Source organism: Ambystoma mexicanum, chromosome 2q (genome assembly GCF_040938575.1).
Source record: "Ambystoma mexicanum isolate Mex_15411 chromosome 2q, UKY_AmexF1_1, whole genome shotgun sequence".
Classification (NCBI taxonomy): Eukaryota; Metazoa; Chordata; class Amphibia; order Caudata; family Ambystomatidae; genus Ambystoma; species Ambystoma mexicanum.
Genome location: NC_090924.1, coordinates 738,461,364 through 738,487,037, shown reverse-complemented (window position 1 = coordinate 738,487,037; position 25,674 = coordinate 738,461,364). Strand labels below are relative to the sequence as shown.

Here is a 25,674-nt window from a genome sequence, read left to right as displayed (position 1 = left end):
ACATGGGTTTGGCTTTGGGGGATGACAATCGGCAAGGCCAGAAATATCTTTGGGGTAGAATTTGGAATCTCGCTTTGGACTCGGTAGGCCTAACCTGCCTTAACGGGTCTTTTGACGCTTCTCTTCCACTCTGCCCTACATGGCATAGAGGTCTTTCATGCCATCTCAAAATCGTGGGACAAGGGTCAGGGGTACGTTTGTCTCCTGACAATATTAATCTACTTAATTATAAATTGATTTACTCATTTAATCACACTTCTCTCTCTTGGAAACACGCAGTATTTAATACTTTATACTTTGATAGCTTTCTTAATGCTTTGCACAGCAGCATCTCTGGTTCACTAAGGAAGGGTATTCCTAAGAAATCCCATGCCCATAGGTTCGATCAGGAGTTGGCCAGTGAAAAGGCCCACACTCGAAAACTTATTAGAGAGGTCCAACTCCTTGATATTGAATGGGATAACAAAAAAACAAAAATTAGAGTTCTCCGTCAAAAATATACAAATGATTGCAAATACAGAAAATCTGGTCTGTTACAAAATGACGCAGAGTTTATGCTTAAAGTCCTTGTCAACAGAGATCTTAGGGCTTTTTGGGCTATTTTTTCTGGCCAGGATGATGGGGCGGTGGCCGACCAGTTGAATGCTATTCCTGAGGACAAATGGGTCGCGCATTACACTGAACTTTTTGATATGGGTGGAGAGGGCCCAGAGCATTGCGAAAAAAGGGAGTATGCGCTTAATGATACTTGGAAGCCTGATATTGACTATGAGACAAAACTAGGCTTTATTGTCAAAGCTAAGAAATCAAGGGCCCCCGGCACTAACGGCTTAACAAATAACACACTTGAAGCGGAACCTGAAATTTGGGCTAAACTCCTCTGTCTCTTATTCCAAGATGTAGTTAATTCTGGTAATGTTCCATCTAGCTGGCAGACCGCCCATATTGTTCCCATTTTTAAGAGAGGTCTGCGGTCATTGGTTAAGAATTATAGACCAATCTCCCTTATTGATGCGGACTGCAAGCTTTTCGCTGCTATGCTCCTCTCGCACCTTAATGTCTGGATTAAGGAAAATAATATTCTCCCAAAGCAACAAACAGGCTTTAGGGTTAGACACTCAACTAATCTTAATGGATTTATTCTAACTGCCCTTCAAAGTTCAACATGGGGAAAATATGGTGGCTCTCTCTATGTGGCTTCAATCGACCTATCAAATGCTTTTGATTTAGTAATTAGGTCGAGATTCTGGGAAAAACCTAACTAAATGGGGGATTCCGGCAGGTCTACTCACTTTAATTATGGCAATGTATGAGAATTCGGGGGTCCATATTAGGATCGATCTCAAAGGTACCCCTCTCTACAAGGAGAAGGACCCGTATTGGGGTTAGACAAGGCTGCTCGCTAGCCCCATGCCTTTTTATCCTCTACATGGCAGACGTAGGGGAATTCCTTGAAAGTACAGGCATGGTAAATGCAAAATTGGGGGATCTCAGGCTCTCATGGCTGGCTTAGGCCGACGATTTTCTATTTTTTGATCACACCAAAGTCGAGTTACAGAGGCTTATGTGTAAATTTGAAGAATATGCCGTAATTAATGGGTTAAAAATTAACCCAAGTAAAACTCGAACAATGGTCTTCTCTAGAGGCAGAGAGGGTAATAAAAAAGTATGGAAAATTGGTGGTGAAAATATCATTAGAGCATACAAAATTGTCTATTTGGGATTCGTCATTCTGGCCCAACCATCGGCCTTTGAATTAAGACGTTCTCTTAGACACAAAATACTCCCGCTTATTTCTCAATCTATTAAGCTGGATAGTAAATACGGCATGTTCTCCTTCAAACCTGTAGTGGATTTCTTCAAGGGAAAGTTGATTCCAAAACTAATATACGGAATAGAACTGCATTATCTTGTTCTTTTGACCCTTGAGGGTATCTTCTAGAGAAAAGTTATGAAGCTGCCTAATTGTGTTCCAATAGTTGCCATAAGTTATGAATTGGGTCTAGTCTCTCTGTGAGCTAGAATTCTATGGAGAGTTCTGACACTTTTATCTGCTCTGCTCTCTCTGAAACAGGATACCCTTTATGTTTATGTTGGTAAAATGCTCTTCTCACAGGGATCACCAGAGCAAAACTTATTTCTTTCGAGATTTAGTGTCCTCTGCAACAAGACTATCAGACCTTTCTACTGACAGGGATACCCTATTAACCAACCCCAACAAAGTTAAAGAATGTCTCTTCACTAGCGATTGGAGTAATGCGCTGGAAAAATTGCATTCTTACCCATCTCTCAGTGATATGCAATTTGACCATAAGAAAAGAGGCTGCCGGTCTTTTATCATAACTCAATTTCCCAGCCGCTATTACCGTTCACTTCTTCTCAAACTCAGATGGAATCTCCTACCTACTAAAGAAGTTCTCTATAGAAGGAAGGAGATTAGTGATTTGGGCCTTTTATGTCGTTTTTGTCACACATTGAGTAATTGAATCTACACACTCTGAAAGGACTTAGAGATATATACTTAGGCAGATTCAATACCCTGGGTCTTTTGGGGGCAGAGAATGTTATTTGGTCCCAGTCTCTTTCAATTTCTAAAATTAAAGACGGTCTCGCTGTGGCGGGTTTTATTAAGTCTCTTGATCTCTATAACCTTCCCATTTGACCAATTTGTTTGATGAATTCCACCTTTATATACTACCAAGCCTATCATGTATGTATACAAACCTTGGAATTTTTAACTGATACTGCTGCTAAATTTATTCTTTTTATGTAAAGGGAAAACATTTTTCTCCCCTTCTAACCACCAAATCTGTGTCGAAAATATTTTTTATGTGCACTGAATTTTTAACTGATTTTATATGTTACTCACTGATAGAAGAATGATATGTGGATCTGCATGTGTTTTTTTAAATCTTGGTAATGAAATGAAATCAATATGCAACGTAACAGTAATGTATGATTCCTTTTCTTTTGCTTCTTTTTTTTCTGTATTTAAGGATATCATTTGTAAAGGTTTCTTTTGTAAACCGTACACAATAAAAAGAAAAAAAGAAATAAGAGAGTGATGAGTGTCCATTCTATTTAGAGCGATATACTAGCAGGGGATTGGTGTTCCAATGGTGACAAGTCGCTTAAAATAGTGGAAAGTATCTTTCTTGAGTTACAGCTCCTAGCTTACTCCAACCCTGCCCATGTTCTGCCCTCTGGAGAACAAAAGGGTCTCTGGTCACCTTCTTGCCTGCCCATCCTGTACTAGCAGTGTTCTATTGAGGTCTTTATGGTTCAGCCATGCTTTTACAAACTAATCACTGAACATGTGGGTGAGGTGATACAATCTTAACGTGACAAAAGGGTTTCCTGGGTGGGACTGAACCATCTGCTTATCACCTGGAAAAAAGGGGAATGCTTCCTGACAGATGCTCCTTTCATCTGATCAGCTAATGAGAGGCAGACAAGGTTTCGGTTACCTTCAAGAGTGAACTTGGAACTGGCTAGAACTCCATGTCTCTGCATTGAGAAAGGTCAATGGCATTTAACATTGGCTTTTAGAAATGAATTGCTGCCAGGCACATTTATGCTATAGTAGACTTTATTAACAGCAGATTTGCCCCAGCGTTATCGAGTATTATGGATAGTGTCCGAAGTACCAATTGGCAACTGTGTGATATTTGTCCATACCTATGTACCTGTGGGATTTAAAAGGGAAATGACAGGAAAAGTGGTGTTGACGTTTTTTAAATTGCAAATTAAACAAGCATTGGCAAAGCCAACAGTTTAGGCTTTTTTTTATGGGCATTAGACCTGCATTTGACAAACACCACAATAATATGCCCATTTGCAAGCTTTTGCCATCTTATGGCAAGGTAGTTCTATGAGGGCAGTGCTTGGAAAAATACTGATCCCCTGCCTACATTACACTAAAACCGTTTGATTTGCCAGTGGTTGTCACCTGCAAGAGGCAAGCCTATTGGTTTCCGGTTGCTTTAATCAAAGCCATGCATGCCCAGCAACCAGAACAGGTACCATAGGCTATATGTCAATGCTATGGCTGAGTTAAGCATAGTACAGGACATGAATGTCTCAGGTGTCATGTTGACTGCCTCTGACCACACGTTAATATCTGATCATTCTCTTTGTGAATACACATGAGGGACAACAAATCATCAATCACAAGTATTGAAAAGGGTATTAATATGTAAGACAATTCTCCTGTTAATATATGTGATAATCCTTCTATTAATGTGCCACTCACCATATCATCAGAATATGATAAAACTAACATCCTGAAGGTTGCTCTTCGTAACACACAATCTGCGGTTGAGCATGCCACCAAATTGACTAACCGAATCCTTACACATGACCTGGAAATGTGTTATTTGAAAGAAACTTGGTTCTTAAACACTACCAACCCCACTAGGACACAATATTATTCATAGTGACCGGGAAGTAGGCTGGGGAGGCTTTGTTCCAATTGTTTTTAAACATTCCTTAAATATACACAAGCTATCCCTCAACACTCTGGATGACTGTGAATACCTATCTATGAAATTACACAGTGATCACAATACCACTATTAATATCCCAATCCTTTACCGCCCACCTTCTGTCACACCTAAATTTGAAGAACAGCTAATAGCTTTGGTTTCCAATCTTGCCAAACCTTCCTCCCCGGCCATTGACTTGGGAGATTTTAACTCATGGGGTTATAACAGCAAGGATCACTTTGCAACCTCTTTATATTCTTCATTGCAGATTATGGGCTTTCATCAAATTCTATCCGAGTCCACACATACAGCTGGCTATATACTTAACTGGGTATTGACTTGTTGCTTGGAAACTTATATTCCTAATATTTGTTCATGCCCCTGGTCAGACCACTGTCTAATAACTTTGGAACTATTACTTCCTGCCCCATTCCAAAAGGTCAATATTAATAACAGACAAAAAATCAGAACCAGAAAACGTACTTAACTTCACACACAATGCCTTCAAACAATTTGTTGGCCCTATGATTACGAATCTTCCTCTAACTAATGATGTAAATATTCTAACTAGAAAGCTATTACTAGCTTTTGATAAACTTGCACCATTTGTAACTACATTAAAAACGGAAGCACATAATAAATCTTGGATTTCTCAAGATATCCTTAATCATAGGAAAAATAAGAGACTTCAAGAGAGGATCTGGAGGAAAAATACTTGCACCCTTACACATACTGCATATAAAGTTGCTGCCTCAGATTTTAAACAAGCTATTATATCTGCAAAAAAGGATACATTTAACTTGAGAATCTTCAAGGCAAAGTCAGAGAAGAAAGAGCTCTTTTTAATCCTCAAAGGACTAGGAAGGAAAAAACACCCCCTTTGCCCAGATGCAATTTAGCAACACTTGGTGTCCAAGAATCCAAGATGGTTTTGTTGCAAAAACCCAATCCCATCAGGATACCATCAAGGCATGACTCTGAGGTCTCGTTCCTCATGATCTGTCTACTCTGGGCCCTCCTTGTGTCTCTGCTCCCATTCCTTTATTCTCTCTTAGTCCTATTACTAAAGATACTCCTCTTAACATTATTTCAGGTCTGAAACCTACTGTTTGCCCCGGTGACATCTGTCCAGGCCCCATTGTCAAGGACTGCATTCAGTGTCTCGTTCCTCTTGTCACGGAATTCATTAATTCCTCCTTTTCATCTGCAGTGGTACCTCAATGCCCCAAGGAGGTTTGGATTACTCCTGTTCTTAAAAAAAGAACACTTGGATCCTGGGATGATTGGGAATTATTGACCAATTACTACCGCCTCTTTCTTGTTGAAAGTCCTCGACAAGGTGGTATATCTTCGAATACAAAAACACATTGCTGACAACAATTTACTTAGTGTTCACAGGTCTGGGTTTCATGCTATGCATGGGACACAGACTGCTATGTTAAATTTGAGAGATAACCTTGCTGAGATCACTGAAAAGGTTAAGGTTACTCAGTTGATTTGGTAGATCATTCCATGCTGTTGGAGAGGTTGAGAAGTCTCATTAACTGCTCCAGACAGACTACAGAGTGGATGTAGTTTTTTCCCAGCTGTAGGTCAGCAAGGGTCGCTACTGGTGGCTTCCAATCTCAGCCTGAGATCTTAGCATGTGGCATCCCACAAGGTGCATGCCTTTCACCTACCTTACTTAATAGCCATTTACTTCCCTTATTTGATATGCTTGAAGGTAGAGATGAACAATATACAAATTATGTTGATACTCAGCTTGTGATTGAGCTTGTGTTTGTGCTTTCTGGAAACTACGATCTCGATACTGTAAATGTGTACAGAGCCTATGACATCATCCAAACTTGGATGGTCATGAACTTGCTTGCTTGCTTTGAACAATGACAAAACCGATCTTATGCTTGTCAGCTCGGCTAATCTGCTCAAAAATAAATATGGACATGAGATACAGTCATTTTAGGATTGCTAATGGCTCTATTTCAAATTAGCCCCCAAGGTAAGACACTGGGTGTACTCCTCGATGCTGGGTTCCCTATGCAAAAACATGTCCTAAGGATCAAGGCTTCTTGCGCCTATGTAGATAAACTTTTGAGAAAATTGAACCTTATGTTACAACCAACAGCCTTGCATCAGTTGCCTCAGCATTAGTTATTTCTCGCATAAACTATTGCAATGGTATGATGATTGGCACCATCAAAATCAATATTAGAATATTGCAGGTGGTTCAGAATGGGTCTGTCAGAGCAGTTTTTGGAAAAAACTGCAGAGATCACATAACTGAAGCCAGAAGGTCTTTGCACTGGCTGCCAGAAGTGCATCGATAGAAAAGCCCCATAATACCTAAAGAACCGTATACAAAGGGCACTAGTATGCAGAAAACTATGTTCCAATGGCTCTAATAAGCCTGCCATGCCAAGATACAAATTAAAAGGTTCTAATGTTAATCATTCAAACAAGATCAACAGGAATTGGTTCATAGATGTTCTGGGGGTAGGTCCATGACAATATTGACTTCCAATACTAAACCTGTCAGGTACTAATGGGTAGTGGTTTCCTCTTGTACTAAATGCAGAGATCCAACTATTTCCAGAGCCTTGCATCAAGTGTAGCACTATTTTCTACGGCAAAGCCTGCCACAACCTCGGTTGGGGATTAGGACCCCCTATGGGGTGGAATTTGTACTCTGGCAGGTGGGATATGATGAAAATCATGGCACTATGTGGTGAACTTCCTCATAATGTACTCCAATTTTCACTGCCACTCAATTTTAAAAAGACCGCTTAAGTTGAAAGTGCTTAGCTTCAATCAAGGAAAGGCAACTTGCTGCATGTGGACAACCAACGGGGGTAAAAACATGGCACTATTTATTTCCACCTTCCATCTCATTTGCAAAGTATTGCAGAGCAAGGTCCAACATGACCCTTTTGTGTTTTGAAAAGATTTGTTATAAAATGCATGTGGATTTTCAGATATACTGCATGCAATATTTCTGAAAATCTGCATTGGTTACCCTCACGATAGGGATAACCAGACAGATTTAAAGAATTAACAAATGTGGCAAAACTAATTTCTCACATGCAGTAATTAATTATAAAAATCTTCTCAACAAGTAATGAAGGTCTATGTGTCAGGTTTCATTAGAAAATGCTACATATTTTAAGCTACAAACAACATTTTAGATGCATGGCACTGAAATTAAATTGATCATCAACATATTAACATTGTTGGCCCTTTCCTCCATGCGCAATTTGCAATGGGGCAGATTTAAAAAGAGAGCAACATGAAATGGGATGCGTCATACATTCTGTGCTAGAGGACTACGGAAGTTGTAAATTACTTATTAAGAACATGTTTTTGGTCCCAGAGTTTAGCCATACCTGCGGCTGTAGTTCAAATTCTTCTCGGCATATCGCACAAGGCTGCATTGAATCGCCATGCTGGATGGATCTTTGCTTCACTTTTGTCCATTCTTCCGCTGTTAGAGGAGAAGGTGGAGCTTCAACTAGTCCTAACTTTTGGGCTTAACAACAAAAACATTGAAAGTAGAAATATTGTTTCAACAAAAATCAAACAAGATCAGAAAAAAACATTATGAAAAGTCATTAAACAAGAACTATATTGCTGAGAAAGATTCATGGTGATTCCCTCCTTTACCACTACTTAAGAATATTACTCCATTTAGTGGTTAGTCTTCGCAGGACATTTTGTGTTCCACTGCAACTAGGTCTTGTTGGCCTCTTCAAGGACACTATTTATATCAGAATAGTCAGACGTCCAGCTCCGTTAGTTTTAATAAACTGCTCCAAATGTTAGACAGAGTATGCAGCAATCGGAATGGTAAGATTGGTGTTGAAAAGGAGGGAGTTTAAAGACATCTACCAAGTGTAGAGTGAAGGTAAAGTTTATTTACTCTCTCTCACTCCTTCCCAACTATTTGAGGATGCAGTCATAGAAAACCCACTGGGAAGACTGGGTAGCATAAATGTAAACAAACTATCCAGACCGTGAAGGATACATTAAACTTCACCCCTTGAGGAAGTACCAAAAGGATAATATATGTCGAAGGTGTCTGGAGTACCCCATGCATCTACCCTTGGGAAATTTGCAGATACTTCTTGGATTTTGTTATAATAAGCCTCTTAGAAATAGGGGCTCTGTGAAATTACTAAGATTGAGAAATACTTGAAACAGTCTGTCAGACAACAGTGGCTTCAGCTGTTTTGCTAGGGTTAAAAAAACAACCTGTGGACACGTTTCGAGAATATCCAATTAAATACTGAAGTCCCTCGCCAGATACAGAGTACATCAAATTTCAACTGAAATGCTGCAAGGATTTGTCTGAAAACCTGTAGGAAAATCTCTCCATTGAAATGAAAATAAAAAACATCTTCCGAAATTAAGCAATGAACTGTTTGGGGTGTGGCCCTCCTATTATTAGCATAGAAGGTGCAAGTGGATGTAGGTAGCCCGGCCTGAGCCCCACCCACCTGGCGCCTTCCAGGTTGCCACTCTCTTTCCCCTTTTAGCAAGCCCCGCCCACCTGGTGCCTTCCTGGTTGCTGCTCTTTTTCCATACTTAAGGAGCCATTTAGCCTCTTGTCCTTTGCAGATGGGAGCAGGTGCAAGTGGATTTAGGTGACCTGGCCTAAGCACCACCCACCTTCTTAGCCCTGCCTCTTCTTTCCTGCTCTTAACTCTTAGATCAAGGGCGTCTCTCGCCTGGGTGTCCGAAGCGAAGGGATGACGAAGAAAAGGGCAGTTCCTGTTCGTACCGGAGGACCCAGGGCCCGACCCCCTGCTCACACAGCAGGTAAGAATGCACCAACATGTGTTTACCCACACTGTCCCCACAGGCCATCCCCACCCCTGCTGGTACCCCCATGATGTTCCCTTGTGCCCCTCACCCTTATTGCACACAGGTGTTGCCTATTTTGCTTGATTCTTCTACCCTGCTCCCCCTCCCACGCTCCAGCCTACTTCTGCAGGAGTTTGTCCTGATATATTTTGGTTTCATCATCACTGTCTTGTGGCCAATGCTAGATTTTACTTTTATGGACTTCATCGATTCACAGTTTGTTACCCTTTCTCAACTCTCATGCTGGACTTCCTTTGCATCTTGTACTCACAGTGGCCCTGAATCATGCTGTTCCCATCTTCATCTTGGTATCCTGGCTTGCAACATTATGTGTTACTACCGATTTCTGCAATCATGTTCACTCTCCCTTCTTGCTTCGCCACTATTTTTGACTGCTTACTATCTGTTCTCTCCTCCTTTCCCTTTTTCTATCTCCTCCCCTTACTTTCTTCTATGCACTTACTCTATCAGAATTGTCCCTGGACCTAGTATGATAGCAACCTCGTCTGTGTCCTCTCCTCTGCCCCCTCCCCCCTTCCCCTTACTTATTCCCCCCCTGCACTAGTCGCTTGTTTTGTTCCTCCCCTCCCTTTCTGCACCCCTCTCCCTAACCTTTTATTTTTCTGCGGCTCTACCAGAAATGTTGTCAGGCCTAGTACAGTAGTCGCCTGCCCGTTTCCATTTTCTTCCCACTCGCCCCTTCCTTATCTATGTCTTAGCTCTTGCACTATCTGAAATGCTGTCAGGACGAGTACGATAGTTAATTGCATATCCTTACTGTTCATGGCCTGTAAGAACCTCATTGGATTTTCCCTTGTTCCCTCCCTTGCTTTGAAACACATTGTGTATAGGCGCTATATAAATAAACTATCATATCATAAAACCATAGCAATGAGTAGACACTTTAATTCCTCTTTAAGCTTTTCTGCCATGTAAAAGCCAATAATGGAAATTAAATAGACTGACAGGCTGGACAATATATTCTCTTCCATCCAAAATTGCAACCAAGAGGACAATTGGTTATTATCTGTTTAGTGATACCCATCTGACATTTGGAAGCAAACCCTTAGATGGTTCAGGGCTTTGACACAAATGGCTCAACATCCTCTTGACGCCTTAACACTTTACTGGAGCCCCAGGTTTGCTTTTAGCCCTTGGGGGAAACGGGTTGCTCAGTGCCAAAGTGACAGTGTGTGGAAACTGACACTGGACTAAGCATTTAATTTTGTGGACCGTTAGCCCATGTGGGATGGTGATGCTTCTGTAAACTGTATCCAAGTGTACTGGGGAGACCCCCTGCCGGCCTGTAGAGTCGGGGTTTGCTCTGCAGTACTTTAAGACGAGATAGCTGCACCTTTGAGATGGATGGGGGTGAGGGTACATTACTCCAACACCAATCGATAAGGACAACTCAATGGTTGGCAAAGGGGAGTCCATTTAATAACAAGTACAAAAAACGGGGAACATGGAAATCAACAGTGATGCAATAGTCCGTCTCGCTTAAACTCCCTCGAACTTCATAGAAACAGTAACATTTATACCCAAAACTTGTCATCATTGACATGTAACGCTCAAAAATTAACATGCAATTCTATTGGTTAGGAAAAGGTAACTTTACTATAGGTACTTTTTCTGTATATGGTAGCGGAGTGAGAGGATTACTTGCTGGTAGGGTTTTCTCAATGGATACCTTACTGTCCATGGTTTCCTAGGTATTGGTACTTCAACAGGTGTTGGTCTCCCGATAGGCACTGGGCAGAGCCCTACTGCGGCTCTCTGCTGGTTTATTTGCTCATCATACGTCACATATTTTGGTGCGAATGTTCCTGGTACTTCAAAATGGGGGACTGGAGTGCAGGTTTTATTTGGGACCTCCTCTACACTCCCCCCCCTCTGGTCGATTCATCAACCACTTCCGCTTCCTCTTTTGGATTCATCTTACTTGGTTCTTCTGTATTCATCTTCACTTCATCTTCTGGGTTCATTCCTTCTTCATCTTCTGGGTTTGTACATGATTGTTTGAAGAAGTGTCTCTTTGGAGTCCATATTTTCATCACTCCTCTCAGGCTTCCTGCTGTCCTTACATGTTCGTCATTGTTCCATGTCATCAGCTGACATTGTCCATTTGGGCTGCAGTAAATCAATTTCCCTTCATAATTTCTGCGTTTTCTGGGATAAAGAAACTTTGTATGTTCTGGTACGTGCTTGCTAGCCTTTACAAAGTCTCTTACTTCTTCATCAGTCAGATCTCTGGGGTTCCATCCTGGTTTGACATCAATCATGATCTTCATCCCTATGGCTTTCTTTGCAGTTTTCTGGCATTGCAAGATTATTATCTTGATGACACAAAATCCTAGAAATATCATCAATAGCAGGGCTCCCAGAAACTTGGATATGTCTGCCATCCATTGTGGGACCCATGAAAATAGTGATCCAAACCAGCTTCCATCGTCAACTTCGTCAGTTTCATCGATCATCTGGTTCTGTAGCTTCCTCAGCATTCCTATAGATTCTGTTAGAGTTCCATTTTCTTTGTCGTGAGAAGGTATAAATGTGCAACACGATTCTCCGATTTTTGCACAAACTCCTCCATCCATAGCTGTGATCATGTCAAGTATATATCTGTTCTGGAGAGTTATCAGTCGGATTGCTCTTAGCTCTTCCTTGATTGTATTGAATCCTTTTATTGTTGTGTTGATGGTTTGCAGTAACTCCCATCTGGTTATCTGCAACCATTTAGTATTTACTCCAACTTGGATTCTTGGCATGAAGATCGTTGTGAACACTGATGAGGTGAGGCTGAACAGCCTGTGTTCATATAGGATTGCATGAAATCCTTCTTCTGATTTGGCGGAAAAGTGATTTTCTCTCTTCATTCGAGTTATCACTTCTACAGATCTCTTCTTCCTCAGGTGAGCATCTGCTTTTGAAAAACTGTTAATATTCAGGTCACTTTTCGGGATTACTAATGCTGGAAAGTGGATGTTCACTATTGTGCAAATACCTCCCCAGTTTTTTGGCAGTCTGATGTATGCTTTGGGTCCACCTGCCCAATAATGATCCATGATCACTGCAGTCCTACGAGTCATTCCTGGAGCCTCAAAAATGTGTCCACAGTTTTGATTATCCCCCATGTTTCTTGTGCCATTGTTTCTGAAGCACAATTTCGGACTTTCTAGTGGCACTATCTGCAAAGGTCCTCCTCGGTCTTCGACCCATGTTAGTAATTTTGTAAGTTTAGGCCATAGTGGTTTGCACAGTCTTTGTGAGTTTTCAATTGCCTCCTTGCAGGCTCCGAGGACCATCTATGCTCTGCAGATCACTACTCCTTTTTCCCATCTGTCTGGTGAAAGCATTGTTCCCCAAATCTGCATTTGGCCACTGTATTTCCAATTTTGAGCCTCTTCTGGAGTTTTTCCTTGGACATTTAGTTGTGGGTTCACGTCCTATCTTATTCCTGCTCCTTTAACTCCAGGCTTCTCGTACCTGATCACATGATTCCTAGTGTGAGCTCTGTTTCTCGTCTTAATGTCCTGAACATAATCATCTTCATCGGGATAAGCTGTCTCAGTTGCCCATATCAATGAGGCATCACTGCCCATGAACTGGACTCTGGTATTGCACATTGCTATGTGTGAGAGACAGTGTGCTGTCGGGACATCAATTTCTACAGCTACGAAGATCTTGGACTTCCCAATGCTGTACCGTAGAAGTGCACAAACAAAGCATTCTCCTTCTGAATTTCGTCTTCCAACTGCTTTCATGTGCTTGTACCAAATGTTGTTTCTCAGATGTGCAGTGCTATCCAGGTAGTCGTTTAGTTCATTGTCATCTTCATGCATGCTTCTCTTGATTCTTAAGGTTTTCCTGTAGTTCGCTATAACTACATCTCTGAATGCGTCTGAATGGCTTTTTCTGGCTGACAGATCCTCAGGTATCCTGGTCCTTGTTGCAGGTCTCTTCATCTGCGCCATTTGAGTGGACAGGAGTCTGGCAGCTCTTTTCTGGTCCTCATGCATCTTTTCTCTGCTGTGTGCAAATGCCCATGCCAACCAGCCTGACACTGGTCCGGTATTGTAGACCTGGTACTTGTCCCTTATGTTATAACGTGTGTGCTTGTCAATACAGTCTCTGCTGTTTTATTCTTCAATTCCTCTTGTAGTTTCCTTGCTCTGGCTATGTGTGGGAATAATAAGTCCATTATCATTTGTGACCATGCAGAGAGTTTTTCCGAGTTGGCTTTTGTTTTCTCAAGAGTTTCTGATATGACTGCTTCTGTTGGTATTTCTCTTAATTCTTCTTGTTTTCTCACACTATCTTCTGTGAAGGTTTTTATGGCAGGCAGTCTCATCTTCTCTGCTGCTTTCGTTTGTGGTTCTGCGGTCATTGATACTAGGCCCGTTTCGTGTGCATTCAGTGTGTGTGTGCGCGTGTAGTTGTCAGTGAGTTTTCTTCATTCGTTTCATGCCGACCCTGTCTCCGGCTTTCCTGCTCATTCGTTACCATGAGTGTGTGTATATCACTACTAATCACGTTCATTTCAAGTTCATTTACTCTACCATCAGATTTTCTAGAGACTGGAATGACTATATAAGGTCTGGGTGCTTTTGTGGGTTTCATGCGTGTATCATCAGGTGGTTGCACTGAAATTGGAACGCTTTGTGCACCTATAAAGAATGCAGTTCTGATTGTTAATGGCAGAAAAATAATTACAAATATGATGCCTAAGTACATTATGGTTCTATGTGTTAGGCAACGGCATTTCCTTCCAGAGAAGGGAGGGTGCGTCTCTGCTTGTGGGAGGACCAGGTTGCTGCTCTGGACCCCCATCTCGATAATTTGCCAAAATGTCAAATTTATTATATTCCATTAACCAATATCGTCTTTCAGATTTTATCGCTATGAATGTCAGGTGCTTCACAAGTGTCCCTCTTCTTGTGAATGACAAATTGTCTCTTATTTCAGGATGCAGTTCCTTTGCTAGACTATGGGAAAAAAATCTAATAAAAGAATACTTCAGTAAGTCCCTTTACTGTGCATGTACAAAGTAGGTAAGCTCCCAGTCCACCCCTCGAATCTGCTTCAGTCCTGAGGATATATTGGACACTGATCAGTATGAAGAAATAGGGAAAAAATAACAACAAGTATAACAAGTGAAGTTCTTGAATCTGCTCCTTCGATCTGTCCTTCGGCGGAAGGCTTTTATTAAAATCTCCTCAGATAATCTCTCTGATGGTTGGAAAGTTCCACTTGGAGTATGATTCCATGCAGGAGCATTCCCATCTGTGCGACATTAGCTGAATCTCTGATGAAGGTGAGGACGTCAACCTCGATAAGTCTCCCCACCAGCTCTGGAAAGTCAGTTACTAGGCGAAAAAGGACATTGTGCACCAATCTGCTGTCATCCGGTGACAGGGACATCTGTCCTGCCTTGCTGGTTTCAGGATTGTATGTTTTTTCCTTGATGTAAACAATGTCTGCACTGTCAGGTCGCGTGGAGTGCGACTAAAATGACGATCTTATTTAAAAGATGGCTTAATTAATCAGCGTTTGCTGGGTCTCGAAGAAATGTGAGTGTGTCTGTCGTTCTTCCAATGAGAGTTGGGCAGTCTTCAATTATGCGAAAGAACAGTGTGTTGACAAGTTCATTTATTATCGCCTGTGTTGGGAACATTTGATTCTTTCTCGCTGTACTCAGGGAGTATAATAAATTGTTCGGCAATGACAGCAAGCAGTTGTCTTATTATTTTTTTGTTTTCAGGATCTTGGAGAAAGTCTGTGACACTGGTGAGCCTCCCTACCAGTGACGGGTATGATCTTAGCACTAGGGTGAAATAGGTGACCACGTCCTTTGTGATGTCTCTACTGTGGGATACCATAAGTGATTCCAAATAGGGTCTCGGTACTGAATGAATCGGGATACTGTATTTGCTTCCAATGTAAATATCCTCGGTCAAAATTTGTCATAGTCTTTTTCTCATCAAGGCTGAAGTGTGCCTCAGTCCAAAGTTCAAATCAACAGAATATGTTGTGGTTTATATGCGCAATTTCCTTCTTCACCCTGCAACTAGGATGCACAGAGTATCCGTTTTTAAGTCCTTATCCCCTTTTTTGCTTAGAGGTCCGAATTAAACCACAACTTTGCAAAAAGTTCTTTGTCTTTACTTTGCTGGTCATGCGTCCTTCTTTCTCGTCCTGGATCTCGTCTGCACGTGCTGTGGTTCTTCCCGGTCGCTCCTCGATTCCTCTCGTTGGGGTGCAGGCAGGGGGCCTTCTCCAATGTAGGGTTTGATATCACTGAGAAAAATCCATACTCACCTGCCCTGTAGCTTCACAGCGGACGGAGTGCAGTCCTCTACGATAAAAGGACTGTTTAATCTTGCCTCGTCCCACCTTTTCCTTGTATGGTTTTTCACGAAGACGGCGTCTCCAGGGAAGACGAGTGGAACACGTAGACCTTGAAATGAGTCTGAGGAAGTGTCTCCTTCTGTGTTTTGTGCTGCGCTGCACCCTTTTCGTCGTCGCTGCAGCTAGTCTGAAATTACAGTAAGGCAAGATGTCATGCAGTTCAGATAGTTTTGCATTTCAGACCCTAAACCCTCTCCTGTTGACTGGGCATCACATCTAGCTCTATCTCGGGGTGTTAGGGGAGTTCTCATTGTTCTTCCTGTGGCGTAAGATGATGGTCGGAGCCTGGTTGGTTCCAAAGTGCATACAGTGCCAGTGGAAGGCAGTGCAACCATCCCCTCTTCAGAGTAAGCTTCAACTTGGCTATTCTCTCCTTCAACAAGCTGTTGAGCTTCTCACAGTCCCCATTACCTTGTGGATGATAAGCCGACTAGAACTTGTGCTTTATACCAAGCAGAAAGTTAATCTGCTCAAATATTGAATTAACAAAGTGAGAGCCATTATCTGATCTTGTGACTTTGCATACCCCCCAGCCTGGGAACACTTCCCTCACTAAAAATGTTGCCGCACGGGTAGTGTTTGGGTGTGTACATGGACCTGCCTCTATCCATCTAGAGAATGGACACACCACAACAAGTATCTGTACCCATTGCATACTTGAATCATGTCGACGTAATCGACATGCAAGTGCTGAAAAGGCCCATTTGGCCTGGGGATGACTCCTCTCATAACTTTTAATGTGTGCCAGCGGTGAATTGCTGGCAGATTATGTAGTTCACCATAAAGAATGCAACATGCTCAGCTAAATTCGGTATGAACCAGTCTTCCGCAAGCATTGCTGCTAGATTCTCCTTTGTCATATGCGCTGGGTAATGTAATTGCTCCAGCGCTATTTTTAGTAGGGCTACAGGCATTACTGGTTTACCAGTGCTGTCTTGTCACCATAAGCTGTCAGAGGGGTTTAAAGAACACCCTCAACGTTTCCACAGGTTCTTCTCTTCCCCTGGTGCCTCCCCATGGAGTTCCATTAACTGCGTTTGCCCAAGATTGTTATAGGCTTCAGGTGTTGTTCGTGCAATCAACATTCTTTCATTGGTACAGGCAACTTCCACTTCCATAATCGTCCCACTTTTGGATGCCATACGTTTGGCTTCCGTGTCTGCCGCTTGGTTACCGCGTGAGACAAAATCCGTCCCCTTGGTGGGACGGTGCATTTCACAACCGCTATGCCCACTGGGAGCTGTAGTGCCTTAATCAACCTGTCCAATAAGGCTACGTGCTGCACTGGTATGCCGTCTGCTCGGAGGTAGCCCCTCCTTTTCCAGCGCGCTAAGCCTGAGTGCACTGTTGATGTCACATAGGCGGAGTCACTGTACACAGTCATTTCCTGATCTGTGCGATTCTCAATGGCGAGTATCAATTCCAATAATTCTGCAGCCTGTGCTGAATAACGAGATGGTATTCACGCACTAAGAAGCACTCGAAATTCTCCATTTGGTGTGTGCTTCACCAAAGCAACGCCTGTGTATCTTTGCCCATCACTTTGGTCGATTCTGGAAGACCTGTCGATAAAGAAAATCTCTCCTCCTGCCAAGGTATTTTCATTCACCCTGGGAATTTCATCATAGAATTCTTCATAATTTGCGCAGTCATGTATCAGCTCTTCTTCAGTGGTAGGCTCTGTTATGAACATGGCTTGGGTCACTATTTTACATCAGACTATTTTAATCGATGGGTTTGATATGATCACTTCATAAGCAGAAGCTCTCTGAGATGTCAATGTGCCCTTTGATTTTTCTAGAATGGCAAATAATGAGTGATCAACGTACAATGTCATTGAGCATCCCATTACAATGGTTGTAGCCTTCTCGATGGCGAACGCTGCAGCAGCTAAACTTTGTTTGCATGGGAAGTGGCCTCTCATTACTGGGTCCAGATTCCCGCTGTAATATGCCAGGGGCTTGTACCCTAACAAGGTTCTTTGAGTGAGCACTGCCATCATGACGATGCCATTTGTGTGTGAAAACAGGTAGAATTCCTCTGCATAATTGAGGATCCCTAGAACTGGAGCTGTGCAAATAGCTCTTTTGAGTTCAGCAAATCCTTTCTCCATGGCCTCAGATCATTCGATGTTTTCTTTCATCACTTGGGCCTTCTTTAGAGCCTGAAGTAAAGGCTTAGTGTAAGAGCTTGACATAGTTGCATAGGCCTAAAAAGCTCTGCATCTGCTTTGTCGTGTGTGGCTTAGCCATGTTCAATATGGCGTCAGCCCTTTCTGGGGTCACTTTCTTTCCTTCATGTGAGATCAGCTGGCCTATGTACAGCACTTCCTGTTGACAATATTGCAACTTTTCCTTGTCAACCTTATATCCTTTCTCAGCCAGTATGGTCAGTAATTGAATAGAATAGTGCCTGCATTGCTCTGCTGTTGTGCTGCAGATTAGGATGTCATCCACATTCTGCAGGACGACACTTTTTAATGCAATATTGCTTAAATCCATCTGCAGGGCTCTGCTGAAAATAGAAGGGGACTCACAGTACCCCTGTGGCAGTCTTGTGCTTTTCAGACGCATTTGTCTGAACGTGAATGACGTTAGATCTTGTGATTCACGGTGCAAAGGGATTGAGAAAAATGCATTTTTCAAATCAATCACCGTGAAATATTTTGCCTCAATGGGTATATTGCATAATAATGTAGACGGGTTAGGGACTAGAGGGAACTCGGCCTCAACAATATCATTTATTGGACGTTAATCCTGAATTAAACGCCAAGACCCTCCTTTTGATTTTTTGACAGGATACACTGACATATTACATGGTGACTCTGACGTCACTAAAATGCCCTGGTCCATCATGGCAGAAATTGTCTTAAAAATCCCTTCATCTGCCTCTTTGGACATGTGATATTGTTGGGCTCTTGGTAGAATTGCTCCTGGTTTCAATTTAATCCTTACCTCTCCAACCCCCTTCAAGAGACCCACGTTTTAGGGTCTGGTAGTCCACACTGAGACAGGCACTTTAGCTATATCGTGATCGAAATATTCAGGACGTTTTAGGGCCAACATCATTCTCTGATGTACTTCTCTTTTACCCAAAAGGTGAGACTTACTTCCACCATTGTCTCTCCCATTTCTGCTTTTTCTTCAAACAGATCGTCATCGGCGACGTCAGTCACTCGCCATCCTTCTTCAATGGCAATTATCGCGCACCATTGTCTGCCTTCATCATCGTAACTGTCAACCAAGACCACTTTCCCTTGCACTGCAGCTGTGTGTATCATCAAGGGAAATACTTGTCCCTCCTCCTCAAGCATAGGTATTCTTGGTCTGAATAAAAACTCATCAGGGGTTCTCATGATCCTGTCTGCAAGGCCTGGCAATTCTGCCATAATCACACACATGCCATATGCGAAGATTTCTGGCTCTAATGGTATGGCCATCATGGCTACGTGTCCCGAGTGTGCTCTAACCATTTTGCATACATTTGAATAGTGCATTCCTGGAGTGGAGCATACTATGCCCTCCTCCGTGAACGAAATTGTCATGTTCAACTTTGTCATTAAGTCTCGACCCAAAATATTTACTGGGGTCTGACGTGAATATAATAAAGGTACATTAATTTCGCATTCTCCTATGGAGACTGGGAGTGCGTTTGTAAAGGGAACTCGACTGTGAGCTCCTGTAAAACTCTGAGTATCTATGGCCTCACCGGACAAGGAAAACTTGCCTTCACAAATGCACGAGCGTGTCGCACCTGTGTCAACTAGGAAGGAATATTCTTTACCCCCTATAACGACATCCACCCTAGGTTCCCTATGAGGGTCTGGTGTCACTGATAGGATAGAGCACATCAGGGTTCCCAGTGAGCTGTCCTAACTTATATATACATTCAGCCCACCGTGTGCTGGTGGATTTCTCCCATTCCCATTGTTACCTCCCTTCCAGGGTTCATGGTCTGCGATAGTTGCAGCGGTGCCTGTTGGGTTTGTCCTTGTGGAAAATTCCCCATGCTTTGTGGTTGCACCCCTTGCTGCGCTCCTTGTGCTTGTTTTTGCACTGTGTGTTTCTGTGCACCACCCTGCTGCAAACCTGCAGGTGGATTTGTCATGCCTGCTCCTGTTCCTTGGCTGTTCTGCATCATGCCTTGACTTCTGCATGTGCGCACCAAATGCCCTGTCATTCCACACAGCCAATAAACTGGCGGTGGTCGGATCATTTGCCCATTTGACATATCTTGGTTACCATTTTGCATATCTTGAATGCCTCCTTGAGTATTTTGGAAACCTCCCCGATTGCTCTGCCATCCTCTTCCCCTAAATCCTCTTCCCCTGGGATAGAATCCTGTATTGCCCTGATTATTTTGCTGTGGATTAGCCACCTGCTGCATGCCTGATTCAGCCGCTAGTTATCATGGCTCCCTCAAGAGCATACTTTGACAATTTCTTTTGCACCAACTTCGCTTCCTCACCCTTATGAGTCGTTTCCTTTTTGCAATTCTTTTCTTGCAACAGTCTACAATAATGTGCGATTGTCAACTGTATTTCTGCCCAAGGTTTGGCTTCGATTCCCACCAATTTCTTCAGTTGTTTTTGCACCGGCTCTGGCAACACTTGGCACAATATATGGTAAAACACAGGCATAGATTTCGTCCAAGATTCATGCGTTTCAAGCATCCACGCGTCTTGGAAATTCTGTATATAAATCAACGGATCTTCCGACTCCTTCATTTTTTGAGTCATTATAGCTCACATATCCAAAGTATCTGGGTAAAGTACTCGTAACGCTTTCCATACTGCAGCTCTACAATTGTTAAATGGTGCTCCGTCATGTGCAGTATTAATTGTGGTTATGCCAGGGCAACCTGCTCGTGCCCACACATCGTCTGCTCTCTCACCAAGTATGGCGATCAGAAGACCTTTGATGTCCTCTATAGCTAGCATGTTGCCTCCTGTAATTTTTTCTAACTCATGTATCCATTTTCCGGCTCCGGATGTCAGCATTGGAAGCTTGTTTTTCAAATTTTCTTGATCCATGTGTGGCCATGGAATATATTGTGGTCTTACTCCCCCCCTTCTCTAGTAGCGGAAATTGGAATGCATAGCACTCTTTCTCTCACTCATTGTTCTTCTGTCTATTGCAGGGGCAATATTCCCGCATCGCTGTCTACCTGGCAATGTCCTTAGTCGATCTACATAAGGTGGTGAAGACACCCCCCCTCTGACCGTGAGATACTTCTTCATATCGGTCAGGCTGCGTGGCAGACTCCGACGCTCTTGGTGCAGACTCACTAGCGTCTGACCATCTTATTTCCTTTTCCCTTGGGAGTGGCCTTGCACTTCGCCTCCCTTCTTTGTTTTGTTCATGCTCTTCCCTTTCGGAGTCGGACATTGTCTGTCCCCAATTCAAGCAACTTCTCATATACTCCTTGTTCCTGCTTATTTCTAATCTATCCAGGGATAGCTCTCTATTCCCACTACTTCGAATGTGCTCCTCAGTGTCATACAGCTGAGTGCTTAGCAGGCGCTCGTCTTCCCCCTCCCCTTGGGGTATTTGTTCTAGCCCTATTTCATCATATATTCTATCGATTGTTTCCCCGATGCTTCTGGTGTCAAGGTCATCATCAATGTTTGCCATAGACGTGACTGGTACTGAATCGTACGCAGGAAAGAATTCTTCGATGTCTTCCCAATCTACTACTGGAGCGGGTTTTTTAACCTCTCTCCCCAGATATTCAGGATTGTGTGCTCTGTCTTTGCTTACGTTCGACATCATCATCAAATTCTTTGCGCTTCCACGCCTCTTCTCTGACGCTATCTTCTTCCTTTCTCTTTTCATTTCTACGTTCATCTGCCTTTCGAATTTCCTCATCTCTTTGTCTCCTTATTCTTTTCTCACGTATCCTTTGTTCTTCTTCTAATCTTTGCTGTTTCCGTCTGTCTTGATCGTAGGCTGCTCTTGGGTTGCGATCAAGCGGTTTTCCTTGCTCTTCGCGATATAGCTGTTCTGGCCTTTGTTTGTCTTTCCTTCTTATCCTTTCGTCTCTTAACTCCTTTTCTTTCCCCTTCCTCTGTGTCTCATCTAACCTCTCCTTTTGTCTCGCGTCATCAATGCCTTTCCCATCGAGTTTCAATAAAATTTGTCCTCCCATCCATTCGTCTTTTGCGAATGCCATCTCATCAGTTCTGTCTTTGCTTCCTTTCCATCTCTTCCCTTCTCTCTCCTTGTCGGGAGATGCACTTGTCTGTGCCTGATCTTTCCTTTCATCATCGCGTCTCCCCTTGTCCCTTGGGACTGCAGAGGTAATATTCATGTCCTTATCTCTCCCTTGATTCTCGTCACTACTATGTGTAGGTGACTCATATGTGGGGTTGCTGTACCCCGTGGCTACTTTAAGTTCCCTTATCGGGTATAATCCCTCGTCCTTACTTTCTTCGGTTTTTGTTTCGGGCGGGGCAGGTGGCGCGGTAGGCATCTAACCCCCCTCTGTGCATACATCAAGTATCCAATCCGTTTGCGGCTCTTCCTCCTTTACCTGTTCGTACATTTCCAACAACTCGAGAACAGCAAGGCATTTTTCTAACTTCTTTCCTGTATATGCGGCGTGCAAATATGTTGTCATATGCTGTAAAACGGCTTTGGATAAAGACCCATTTTGTGGCCATGGTATAAACAGCTTGTGGGCGGTACCTTTAACCCACTCTGTACTATATTTCTTTAGCATTGGTGCACGTTTTGGCAATTGCTTGCATAAGTGTGCTAATGGAGTCTTGTCCTCCATGCTTAAATCTGTTCCCCTTCCTTTTATACAACACTTGTCAATGTTTTCATGTGGTTTAAACAACTTCTGACAATATGAGCGAGCACCAAATATTGCAAGCTCCAACCTGCATTTTCCACAAAAAATGTTATACTACCGTTTTGTTAAAAAAAAACATCAATTCATGTGCGATTCTGTCTCAGCTATTGAATCGCAAACATTTTAAAACAGTTCTCTTAAACATTTTCAAAACATATGTGTGCCGTCACAATCGAAGAAACATATGAGACAGACACTTAATAGACTAGACAGACACCAGCTGGACACAAATATCTCTGCCTCCAATCATTACCCCTTCATGGTGTGTAAACGTACCCCTTTCATGACGTCTTCAAACTTTGTGGTAGCCTAGTTGTTGCCCATTATGTGGGACTCTGGGTACACATTTCTTCTAGCCGCTATATTAAAGTGTAGCGATAAGGCGAATCCTCTCACTTCTCGGGTGTCTACCCCGGTAACCTCTCTCTTCTCGGGTGTCTACCCCGGTAACCTCTCATTTATCTTTTATTACTCTCGGGTCATTATCCCCTTATATATATACAGTCGTCTCTACTTCTAACTATATTTTGTTTTCACTCCTCCCTCTGTTACCTTTTCCCTTTACTTGTTCTAAGCACTATTTGCTAAAGCATAACATTTTTTGCTTCACTCACCGTTCGCATGGTTTGTCTCTGGACCCTCAGGATCACCGCCTTTGTCACCCCCTCCTTCAGCTTTTTTGCTCGCTCAGCTGCCCGTAGGAATGGGAAGGGAAGTGTGGGAAAACGGGTCCCTTCAGGCCCTTTCTGCAGACTCTTGCTTACGCTACCATTGTCTATGGGGAGCTAAACGGTCTACTCAGCTGAAGGACTCGCGATATTGTTGAAGACCTAGAGTTACTTTATGTCGACGGTCAATAGGTGTCTTACTTTAGTCAAATAATCGATAGTCGATAACCATCAAATCTCTGCTACCAAATGTACTGGGGAGACCCCCGGCCGGCCCATAGAGTCGGGGTTTGCTCCGCAGTACTTTAAGGCGAGATAGCTGCACCTTTGAGATGGATGGGGATGCAGGTATATTACTCCAACACCAATCAATAAGGACAACTCAATGATTTGGCAAAGGGGAGTATGTTTAATGACAAGTACAAAAAACGGGGAAACATGGAAATCAACAGTGATGCCATAGTTCGTCTCACTTCAACTCCCTCGAACTTCATACAAACAGTAACATTTATACCCAAAGCTCGACATCATCGACGTGTAACGCTCAAAAATTAACATGCAATTCTATTGGTTAGGAAAAGGTAACTTTACTATAGATACTATTTCTGTATATGGTAGAGGAGTGAGGATTGGATAAACACTATCAGGTGGGCGTCTTGTAGACGTCACTAAGAGTACAACGTTCCATTGGTTCTACTATCTATAGGACCCTAGATTATTTGGTCCATTGCGATTGGGTTGGCTTCAACCCCATGCATAAATCTCCACTTTACTTAGCAGCACGCAGAATGGTCAGCCAGGTGCAGGGTGCCCCAAGATTCACCGGGCCTCCATCCAATCAATTATTACTTTAGTGGCTATGTGTCAATTAGTTGGCTGTGGTTGGCCTTGAAACTGTATCTTCTTGTCAGAAAAAGTTATGATATCTCTGTCTGGGCGACAGCCAGGCGTAGGTGTGAACCTGTGCTTCTTCTTGCTCGGATGGTCACGTGCTGCTCACACCGTGAATCTGCCCAGTATCTTCAATTTGGCATTGAATTCTTATTAGGCTTGCCACCTGCCTATGCCTCCTTATCTCGGCCTTCCTGAGATAGGCTATTCTGTTCTTAGGTTTAGATTCCGCAAAGCTACTGTTCGCTCCTTCTATTGGTCTGACCTTGGCTCTTCCTGGCTCACGTTGCCTCTGCTGAGTTTCGATTCAGCGATCTCTTCTCGTTTCAGCTGGAATACGAATCATGTCCTGTTTGACCTCTAGTAACCCGAGTTAACTCTGCTTTTGTGTTAAGTGGAGTCGCACTTGTATAATGTGCTTCGTTGAGGTAGATATGTAAAGGTGGCGCTTGCCACGGTCTATCTTCTACTAAGCATAGTGTAGGGGAGGACTGGTCCAAAAGACCCCCCCCTCGCCTACATCCCCTCCACCGGTGAGGGCCATGGCTCATCAGGGGTCCCCTCCTTACCGCCAGGGCCCAGGTGGTGGATGGCTCACCTGCTGAAGGCATTGCCCAAACATATTGAATTTAGCCAGGCCTCAGGAACCATTTTGTCTAATAAAGATGGTGTGAGCTCGGCGCACTGCAGCGCGGCCCCCACTTTGGAGAGTTTCAAGTATCCCTGTGGCCGCAGCTCCCTGGCAGATCCGCTGTGAGCCCGTTCCCACGAACAAGACGGACATGAGCTAGTGTAAGATACCAACACTAACATTTCACCTTCCGCAGTGTATCGCTGCTCCCAGCATGACCCGACCAGTAGAGCCTGGGTGGAAAGAGAACTGTAAAATGGCCCTCGGATAAAAGCAAGAGTTCCCAAATACTAATGCCAAAACTACCTGCGATGGGCGCATTTTCTCCACAAACCTCTTTTGATTAGAAAACCTGTAAAATGTATAGATATGGCAGAACGCTCGTTCACATGGCATAAGCAATAAAGCACCCACACCACTGCAGTTATGTGCTAATAGTAAAAGTGTCCCGGGGGGTTATTTGTTATGCGTATCATTGAAAAGCTTACACCCCACGGTCCTGCGCCATAACCAAACTAATGCTGCTAGAGTGCAAAGAAAGACAAATGCAACCATATTAAGGGATAATGTAAAGGGTGCACGACAATGCACTCTTCATGTGTGTGCCCAAGCCCCTTATGTGCCACTACCGTCACGTACAGTGGTGAGTCGTTTCTTTGCGCTCCACCAATCTCACTACTACCTCACTTACTGCAAATGTATATGCATATAACAAAATGCTGTAGTTGTTAAAACATAGTGTACAAATAATGTGCTCGGACTAGCTATATTCGAGAGGCAGTGGCAATGTTAAAATGTGAGCTTTGGAATGACTCAATCAGTATTGTATATCATTTGAATGTTTGTGATGCTTCCACCTCAAATCGGCAACACACGAGGA

General features: G+C 43.1%; 1 protein-coding gene and 1 long non-coding RNA gene across 8 annotated transcripts in view; one reads left to right on the top strand and one right to left on the bottom strand.

Moving 5' to 3' along the window:
- Positions 1 to 25,674, bottom strand: part of RNF32 (ring finger protein 32) — a 567,839-nt gene that overhangs the window by 352,667 nt on the left and 189,498 nt on the right. For all 7 annotated transcript variants that reach the window (XM_069647959.1, XM_069647960.1, XM_069647962.1 and 4 more), the window contains one exon: positions 7,865 to 8,007. In XM_069647959.1, coding sequence (XP_069504060.1) covers positions 7,865 to 8,007 — 143 coding nt within the window. The remainder of the gene's footprint in view (positions 1 to 7,864; positions 8,008 to 25,674) is intronic.
- The window catches only part of LOC138569725 (uncharacterized), a 329,355-nt gene that overhangs the window by 141,185 nt on the left and 162,496 nt on the right, over positions 1 to 25,674 (top strand). The gene's annotated exons all lie outside the window — the stretch shown is intronic.